Consider the following 10129-nt stretch of genomic DNA (forward strand, 5'->3'; position numbering starts at 1 on the left):
ATTTTAATGGTAATTTTTTTGTTTTCATGTACCCATAAATTGGAGTTTTAATTATGTGCTAAACCTTTAATTCATTGGTAACCAGAGAGAGAGAGGGAGTCTCTCACATTTTAATTGGTAAGTTTTATAAACTCTTATTGATTATATTGATTAATTTGTTAAGTTTTGTAAACCCCAATTTCTTGATATATTTGTTGTGATGTGAATTATATTTTTTTATTTGTATATTGCACTTTTGAATGTTTATCTAGATTAATTTTTGAATGTTTATTGGAATGATTTGAATTTGGAGATAAAATGAAATCAAAAATACAAATGCCATGCAACACCAAGGGAAACATACTAAGTCTATACATTGTAAATTATTTTTGATGTTGTTATTGTGGTAAAAAAAAAATTATTTTAAGTTTTTGCTCCAATGTCCTTGTAGCTCTTAATTACCTTTTACTATCCACATAATTTATTACTTTTGTCTTTCATACTTTTTTGAAGTAGTGTTCCTAAAACACATTCATGAAGCACTTTTGCTCTTAAGCTTTTAAATTTTCTAAGATATATATAGCTTGTGTGCATGTGTTTTTTTTTTTCTTATTCTCATAAACAATCTTGTGTGTGTATATATATTTCCCTCAACTGTTTGGTTGTCTTGATGTGGCTAACCCTCACCAAAATTCTTGGTCTGGCTACGTGTAAGTGTGTAACCAGATAAGACCATGACCAAGCCTAAACGAGTGAATTCATAATTTCGGGCCTTACATTCATTTTTTGTATTGTTGTTTTTTTTGGCTGGTCGGGAATTTGACCAAGTCTCGTGTGCAAAGCCACTGGTCAACAAGTTGTGCACACCACTCGTGAAGAAGCTAGGAACCATGCCCAATCATAAGAAGCAATTCAGGGCGTGGTGGATCCAGTTGGTCAGGGACAGATCAACACAATGCGGTTCTTGTACCGCGTTGTGTAAAGGGGAATGCTATTAGTTTGTTTCATATTTTGAGAAATATTTCCATGTTGATTTTCAGTTCTATAACTAAGACCTAAGATTTACTTTAAAAAAAAGTCTCGTGTAATGTAACAAACAAGCCAATCAACCATACATGCTAAAACTCCTCTCTTTGCTTGGTTACACACATGTATACAAGGTAAGCAAATAGTATGTGTGACTAAATGACGTTAATTGCTGCTAATGACAATGACATCAGCTCATGTGAAAGTTAACTAACTAAGAACAAGTCTAATGGGGGCTATATGGACTGCTAAAATAAACAAATATAGCACCCCAACCACAAAAATGTCATCCTAATAAAACTGCTAAAAGAGTCTTAAATTTGGAAAAAGTAAAAAACCTAGCCAAAGTTAAAATCTAAAAGTTAAAACGGTCGACATAGTTTAATAAAGTAAAAATTCGACGGAGACGGATGTGCCGTCAAAAAAAAAAATTCAACTTAAGTTACAAAATAATGGTAACGGTAGAAACTAAATCAGTATCATTTAGCACTTTAAATTAGAAAATAATTGATGAACTTTTCTAAATATAAGGGTGGCGGTGGGGTAAACTATGATTTGGTTGGTTTCATGCAATCATTCCTCATCATTTAGCGTCTCTCTCTACTCCTTCAAAACAGAAAACGGATTAGATTTATTTTTTATATTTTCTCTTCGTCTCCCCTGCCAAATTTAACTGGGCAAGCTAAAAAACATATATGGCACATTTGAGCAGCTATGTATTAGATTTGCTCTAATCCACAATATGGAAACAATAGGCCCATCAGCCTTATTTGTGTTCGGTGTGGGCCCCCATATTGAATTGGGTCGGTTGGCCCACTTAACTCTCTCTCTCTTTTATGTTTTGCCTTTCTTCCTCACTCCCCAGAGTTGAGATTTCAGACCAGACCTCATTCTCCTTTTTGTTCAAAACCAACAATGGAGTCAACTTGTGAAGAATCCACTCAAATACAACAACAACAACAACAAGTTCCAAAGATTCAAATATACCCACCTCCTAATTCTGGAGTTTCTCCATTCTGGAAAGGTAACAACTTTCATATCTCTCTCTCTCTCTCTTTCTTTCCCTTCTGTTAACTGACCCCATGAACATATTTGGTGCAGAAAAGTATGATAGGGAAGCCAACAAGTATTGGGACAAATTCTACAAGAAACATCAAGACAAAGTATGTAGACAATATGTAAAGTTTTAATTTTTATTTACCCCAAACAGAATGTTGGTGTGTATGTGTGCGTGTGTGTTCTAATTTGTTTTTTTTTTTAATGTCTACAGTTCTTTAAGGACCGTCATTACTTGGACAAGGAGTGGGGCACTTATTTTCATGTATGTTCTATCTTCCTTACATTATTTAGTTTACATCTCAATCAATTTATATATAAATGTAATGCTATCTATGAATGTGTTTTTCAGGGATCAGACTCGAAAACGAAAGTTATATTGGAGGTAAAGATCACCTGTATTTTTCACATTATGAATATATTGAGCTAAAACCCACCACAGTTATTTATAACTTCTAAATTTGAACAAACCGAAGCGAGAGAATAACACAGATTTTGGTGTTTGCAATGTTGCATGAACATATTTTGTTTTAATTTTTTTTTGAAGCAAAATCGATAGAGGTGGATATATCTTATTTTATTGAACAAAACGACTTTTGTGATGCCTAATTCAGTTTTAAAACGTAACTATTTAAGATGCTCCAAATAAGCCTTTTTTTTTTTTTTTTCAAATAATTGGTCTACATGTGATTGAATTGCTGATTTTGATGTGTATATTATCATAGGTTGGTTGTGGAGCGGGGAACACTATCTTTCCATTGGTGGCAACTTATCCAGATATATTTGTTCATGCATGTGATTTTTCTCATCGTGCTGTAGACTTGGTTAAGGTTCGCAATTTTCCCCTAATGATTACTATCATTTTCCTTTTCTTATTCATGTTCTTTTTTAGCTAGAAGTCTATTATGTACATTAGAGAATAGTAATATCATTTTTGTGCATTGATGAATGAAGGCTTTACACAATATTTGGTTCAAACTCACTAGGAGAGCTATCAGACGGTCGGATTATATACTAAAACACCAGCTTCCCTTCTTTCAGAAAATAATCATGTTGAGACACAAGATCTTTAATTGAAGAACTGTGAAACAATTGTTAAATTGCTTGACGCATAACATCATGTAACATGTATACTTGGATATAGACACTACGCTCAGGAAAATTGTACTGAGACCATGTGCTTAGAGTATGCTCTGAGGCTAGTATAGATTAATGACTAGGGGAATGTTAGCAGAATGACACGAAAGTACAACATGTACTGTTGTGTTTAACAGTGTGCTATTCTGGCACCTCCTGGTCAATGTTATAGCAAGATGAGTGGATTTTGTCATAGTGTTTTTCCTATGCTTTGTATTGTTTTTTCTTCCAAGTAGTTCGTATATTCCAGATTCTCTAAAATATAAAGAAAAATCCTCTTGTATTCCAATCAACGATATGACTTATAATAATAACGATAACGTGTTTTCTTATTGCAGTCACACAAAGATTTCAATGAAGACCACGTGAATGCATTCGTTTGTGATCTCACTACGGATGACCTGAGCAAAAATGTTGGGTCATCATCTACTGTTGATATTGTTACAATGGTAATTGAGAAATATGTCATTCACATGATTTTCCTGGTATATGTACTCATATATGCTCCCAAATTAAAAATCATGTTTCTATTTGAAATGTATATATAGGATTGACTATGGATTCGAGCCATAGCACACAGTTTCGTAAAACTCGTACCAGAACAATTTATGCATGGTATTCAGATTCTTCTTGGAGATAATGGAAATAGTGACTAGTTGAGTCTTCTTTGTCAACTACTGTTCAGGTGGGATGCTAGACTAGAAGTTGGGATATTATAGGTGTGATTCCATCAGATGATCTAAACTGGAAAAGAGAAACACAATATATGGTTGTCACACAAGAGTCGGTGCCATGCCGGAGTTAAAAACTTGTTCAAAATGGGTGCACCACCCTTCTTAGGGGAGAGTATATGCAACATCGTGGTTTACCGATGTGGTATCTAATTAAGTCTTTGTGATTACTTTTATTGTTGATGGAAATAATGGGATGAGAGCAAACTCTTTGATAATAAACACTGAAATGTCCTACTCGTGAATGGCTTAAACCTCTGTTGCATGGGTACGCCCTAATTTCCTTTGTATCGCGTACCCGTGTCGTGCGGACACGGATACGGACACGGACACGGACACCCGGACACAAGCAAAACAGTACCCTAATTCTCAGATCTCGCCGTGTCCAAATCGTCGTACCCGTGTCCAAACCAGACACTCCGTCCCGTACCCATGCAACACAGGCTTAAACCCAACTTGAAACTATCATGTCTAATGTGAACCTTTTTTGCTTTCGTTGTATTTTTTCCGGCTCAAGTCATGTGGTAAATTTGCTAACATTTTAAGCAGATCTTTGTGTTATCTGCAGTAGCTCCAGAAAAGATGTCTCTAGTATTGCAGAATCTCAGAGAAGTTCTTAAAGTAAGATGCCTGCAACTGTTGTTGGACATTTAATTGAATTGATTTTCTGCTTCATTCCTGATTTGCACCATTCAACTTGTGATGACACTCAAAACATTTCCAGCCAAATGGTCTCGTGCTTTTTCGTGATTACGCAGTTGGTGACCTGGCTCAGGTTGGTTTCTGTTGTAACATTTTTACTATCTGTTTTTTTTTAGTAGTTAACTATCTAATATTATAATTACCATCTTATAAAGGCTTCAATCTGTTATTATCTTCCATGCTAATTAAATCTGGTGGGTCATGATTGGCTTTTTAGTAAATGTGGTTTCATCTTTTCTCTAGAGGATTGGAAGGTGTTGAGCACCGGCAAGAAAGACATTCATCTCATGTGTTACTGACTTATTAATATAAAAATTATAGTTAATGTGGATCAGACAACTGCTTACTCGTCTTAAATGTGCCCTCCAATGACCTATGTGTATAAGCTCTGGATATATGGGAAATACCCTCAGTGCTTGTGGAAAGAAAAGCACCGCCTCCCCCATGAGGTGCCTTCTACGAGGATGATTATTTTAGGTTTACAAGTGTTCAAGAAGAACCTGTGATATGTTTGTATAAGCTAGTAGAATATTATACTCACACAAATCAGATTACGCTCTTTCATATCCGGAAACATATTAGCTGTCTGTTTTACAAATCTCATATGTAAATGCACGTTTTAGTATTATCTTTTTTTTCCTTAGCTACTGCATCTGTTTGCAAGTTTCGTGGAAAATTCTGTACCTTCTTTTGCTCTCATTATCGTGTTTTTCTTGGCACATACAGGAAAGGTTCACGTGCAAGGATCAAAAAATCAGTGAGAACTTTTATGTCAGAGGGGATGGAACTGTAAGTATGTTAGCTCTCTGATAATGCATTGTTAGTATTTTACTTGGGTTTAATACGATTTTTTATGTTTTTCCTTTTTCAGCGTGCTTTTTACTTTTCACAAGAGTTCTTGGCAAGCTTATTCAAAGAAAACGGATTTGAAGCTGAAGAGATTGGCTTGTGCTGCAAGCAAGTGGAGAACCGGTCACGAGAGTTAGTGATGAACAGGTATGCCTCTGTGAAGTATGAACTATGAAATAAATTAAATTAGACCTTTCTAATTGATTGGAGATGACTTAAGTTTAGTGATATTAAGGTTTAACAAAACTTGTGGCAACCTATGAGGCTATGAGTACCTGTGAAATTTGTGTCATATCCTGTATGTTAACCACCATTCGTTCCAAAGGCTTAGCTGTTAGACAAGCCTAATAATGTATCTCAAAGGCTGTGGGTTTAAGAAGTTGTAGGAACACACCCATAGTACAAAATATGCTTGTGGCAAATTTCTGTTGTCCTTCAGAGCATTCCCAATACATGATCACTTTGGAGGTAAGATGGTAGAAGCTGCCTTTTCGAGCCAAAGACAGTTTTCCAATGCAAGGATAACGTTGGAGGTAACTTAAAAAAATGTGACTTCCAATGTAGCAATAACTACCAGGAATGTTACATTGTTGGGAACACAGGCCGGAATCCAAAACCCGTATCGCTTTATTTTTTTTATGTCTTGTCGACACTTCGTGTGTTTTTAATAACAGACGGGTTGTTTCATTCTGTCTCGCGCAATTTTTTCCTGTAGATGGGATCCTAGATTCCGCCCGGTTTATATTGTTACCTTTGCATTGGGATGGTCTGGTAACTTGTAGAAAACATGGCAACTTTGAGTGTAACTTAATCCTATTTAGCATCTATACGAAGGTAATTTTGTTACCTTTGCATTGGGAATGCTCTAAAAACTGCAGTTATGGAAAATTTCGAGAAATGCAGCAGATGAAATACTGGTATGTCATGGATTTTTGTGAAAAATTTGATGCTGGTTACTTGAATTCTGGTATATATCTCAAACATTTGCGGCATTTGCTATGCATACCTCTAACAACACTTGGGAAGACTTGCAATATTTAGTTATAGGGATCAGTGTTCACCTGGGCCACCCCCTCATCAACAGTGGGACTTCTGAAAAAGACAGACGTTTCTTTATATTTATAGAGAGGTGACCCTCTCATCATTAACATCATTAAGAACCACTTTTTTTTTATGTTTTGGTGTCAACTTATAGTTTGGTAGAAAATTTGTAGTCTATTCCCTTTTCACCAAATGGGGGTTCTTACCATAGGGCTGGTTAATAAAGATGAAAATATGATTTGTTAACATGTAGTTATACTTAGAGCATGGGCCATCATGCAACTGAGATATTTTATGTATCATTCTGTAGCCGATCTTATAAGAGAATTTTGCAATTCAAGATATTCTGTAACTTTTTTCTTATATATGGAACTTGATTCCCTATCCCACCTTTAAATTCCCTTTCCCTGGGTGATGGTGGGAATCGAACCGGATATTGGTGGGAATCGAATGACCTTGGGCCACAACCTCCCAAGGCTTGACCAGTAGGCATTCATCCATTGTGATTATAATATTTCAAGTCACAAAAAGCATGATACTTGGCTTGAGAAAGCTAAATTCAGATCCAGATTCAACGCATTTAAGGTAATGCTCGTATCCTTGTCCATCTCTTCGGTTTAGAAACCGAAGAGTTTATCCCCTTTACTCATACTGGTGTTTGTATTAGCCTATTAGGGCATCTCCAACGAGGGGGGTAAACAATATAAGATATAAAATTTACACCCCCAATCTCGGAAATACCCTTCCAATGGGGATGTAAACTGTAGGTAATAGCTATTAACTTCTACACGGAGTGGGGAATTTCCCATCACGGATACAAGTTGGTAAAAGGCTCGGGAGTGACACACAAGTTTAAAATATGTCTGGATTACTCAAAGTGATGTCCCTATTTAATTCTAAGAGGCCTTTCTAATATTTATTGAAGACTTTCATATTTGAGGCAGGCTAATAACAGTTATTCTTCAAAAAATGTGTAGGGGCACAAACTTTGTGAGTACACTCCACACTCCAGTGGCTGCTCCTAATGTCCTACACTATGCATTATCTAAATGATTCCAAAACCTAATATGATATACAACAAATTTAGCATTAATGAACCTTTAAAAAAAAGATTCCTTCTTATATTGGATTCAATTGCATAGCGATATTGGACCCAGCTTATTTTCTAAGATACTCTCTTCCAGGCGTTGGATGCAGGCTGTATTTCGGTATTCAGATGGTAACACTTCTTGCATACGAAAATGTGGGGGAAGATTGGACCTTGATCAAGAGTTCAATCAGGCTAGACTGAAAAATGGTAGCTCTTCAATGGAGCCTGTAGATGACTTTGAACTTGACATTTCTGAGAGTATTGCTGTGGAAATGTTTGGAATTTCACCAGCCATTGATGAGGTAAAACTTTTCTCTTCTTCCTGTCATGACCTTGTGTCTTGTTATTTTCTACTTTTCAATGTGCCTTTATTTGTCTTTGCTAGAATAAGTTGTTCTTTTCAATTTTAAGCAAGAAACTGGGACTCTTATCTTAGGAATTGTGAGATGACCTAAAGATGTAACCCATTGGATGTATGTTGGGAAGGAACCTAACCCTTGATTGGTGATGGTAGCATCGTAGGTCCGACATTTGTTAGGAAATAGTCAAAGATTCTGGGAAATAGTAATGATGTATTACATACTAATGTCACAGCCTTTTGAGGGAAACTGACACCCATGAATAGGGCTGAGTTATGAGAATGGTCTTGGGTGGCTAAGTGTGGAACCTATCAGCGTGACAGTGGATCGTCACAAATGCTACAAGAGCCGACTTTAGCTCATTGCTGAAGTGATCTGACTAGGATACCCCGTTTAATAGTGAAAGGGCACCTAGCTCATTTGGTGGTACCACCAAGATGCAATCCCACATAAGTTACTTGGGTATACAGTAATGATCTATCAGATACTAATGTCGAGGCCTTCTGAGGAAAGTTTCACACCCAGGAATGAGGGCAAACTGTAATGGGTGGTGAAAGACAATCTAGGATGGATCGTTACAAATAGCTATTGAGAATGTATTTTCCTTCTCCCTCTTCTACTAATAATCCTTTACTTTTTATCTTGTTATGGAAATTTTATTTAGATAATTGAGATCAACCTGGGAGAGCACAATCTCAAGATAAAAGGACTTTCTAGAGAACACCAGCATACCTGCAAATCAACTGGCTTGATGCTCTGGGAATCAGCTCGTCTTATGTCAGCAGTACTTGCCCAAAATCCTTCTATTGTTCGGGGTAAAAAAGTACTCGAGTTGGGTTGTGGATGCACTGGTATAACCTCAATGATTGCAGCTAGATCTGCAGAGCTTGTCGTTGCTACTGATGGAGATACAAAAGCACTCAATCTGTTAAATCAGAATGTTGCATTGAATCTCAAACCAGCCTGCCTTAGCAAACTGGTCACAAGGAAATTGGACTGGGGAGATGCATCTGACTTGAAGGGTGTTAAGCAACTCACTTTGCATGGTTTTGACATCATCATGGGCATGGATGTGACGTATATCGCTGAATGTATATCTCCCTTGTTTGCAACCGCAAGGGAGTTGATCTCTAGTGGTGAAGATTTTGACCTTGACCCGAGACCAGCTTTGATTCTATGCCATGTTGTGCGTCGAGTAGATGAAACGTCCATACTGTCAGCTGCATCACAGTTTGGTTTCAAGCTTGTTGACAGGTGGCCTGCGGGGCGGCCAACTAATTCTTCTCAGAACATCATCGACCCTTGGTTTACAAATCATACTTACGAGGAAGATTATCAAAACACACCATTGAACATCTTGTACTTCCATATTTAAGATGTTTCTTCTTAATTTATGTAATTTCTTTGCAGTTTTGTGCTCTGCATGTTTCTGGCGTATATAGCATACGCCTTTTGTAATAGTCATACAAATATTTCATTCAGTTAGTATATGGCAATAAATCTCATTAGTTTCTACTTTCTAGTCAGCATATAGCCTTTAGAAGTTTTTCTATGAAGTGGTCCAGCCTACGCAATTCAGAAGCCTCGCAAGCTGCAATAAAACTCATGTGCTTAGTTGGCTCTCTTGTGAGGTATTAGAACCGAAACTGTTACGATACAAATTAGAGACTGAACGAGATAATCTTAAAGCTGCATGTCCTTTTCATTCATATTTCATCTGGTTTCAATGTCGTCAGTCCAGAAATTATTTCCAAACATTATGATACCATCTTATATCAGACTATCGGGTTCCGGTTCATCCAGGCCTGCTGTCTCGGGGTCTGTTTAATTGATAAAGAAGAATGCTGGAAAATCTTTCTGATGGGAAATTTACATTAGAAAACTAGCAGCTCCCCGTGTTGAACTTATTTTGAACAATATATTCTTTCAGCAAGCAAACACATTCTAACAATGTCCTATCAGCTATCTATCAACACTGTCCAACTTAACCTGAGATGCTTGGCAGTGAACTTCTGGTGGCACGGTGCTTGCATTGGTGACTTGAGAGAGACGATGAGCTTCACGTACCTGTGCTGGTCCAGTGGACACTGGACAGTGGTGATGGCCCCACCTGCTGCAATGCACTGAAGTCCTAATTAATTAGGTATTCACAGCAGCAA

The 10129-nt window shown here is 37.0% G+C and overlaps 1 protein-coding gene across 1 annotated transcript; it reads left to right on the plus strand.

The window, feature by feature from the left end:
- The first annotated feature begins 1848 nt into the window (after positions 1-1848).
- On the plus strand, positions 1849-9483 carry LOC147507133 (S-adenosyl-L-methionine-dependent methyltransferases superfamily protein). Its single transcript, XM_086599859.1, has 12 exons — positions 1849-2029; positions 2107-2168; positions 2276-2326; positions 2414-2446; positions 2787-2891; positions 3537-3647; positions 4479-4550; positions 4654-4704; positions 5358-5420; positions 5503-5627; positions 7706-7913; positions 8635-9483. Exons 1-12 carry the CDS (start codon positions 1921-1923, stop codon positions 9343-9345), a joined length of 1701 nt encoding a protein of 566 aa, XP_086455985.1. The 5' UTR covers positions 1849-1920; the 3' UTR covers positions 9346-9483.
- Positions 9484-10129: the final 646 nt, after the last annotated feature.

The sequence above is a fragment of the Coptis chinensis genome, chromosome 3 (genome assembly GCF_015680905.1).
Source record: "Coptis chinensis isolate HL-2020 chromosome 3, ASM1568090v1, whole genome shotgun sequence".
NCBI classification, from domain to species: Eukaryota; Viridiplantae; Streptophyta; class Magnoliopsida; order Ranunculales; family Ranunculaceae; genus Coptis; species Coptis chinensis.

Excerpts from the sequence above, each read along its gene's own strand:
- LOC147507133 (XM_086599859.1), top strand. The coding sequence starts at position 1,921 with ATGGAGTCAACTTGTGAAGAATCCACTCAAATACAACAACAACAACAA. Across the intron at positions 2,030-2,106 it reads AGTTTCTCCATTCTGGAAAG|AAAAGTATGATAGGGAAGCC; the intron begins GTAACAACTTTC and ends TATTTGGTGCAG. Across the intron at positions 2,447-2,786 it reads AAACGAAAGTTATATTGGAG|GTTGGTTGTGGAGCGGGGAA; the intron begins GTAAAGATCACC and ends ATATTATCATAG.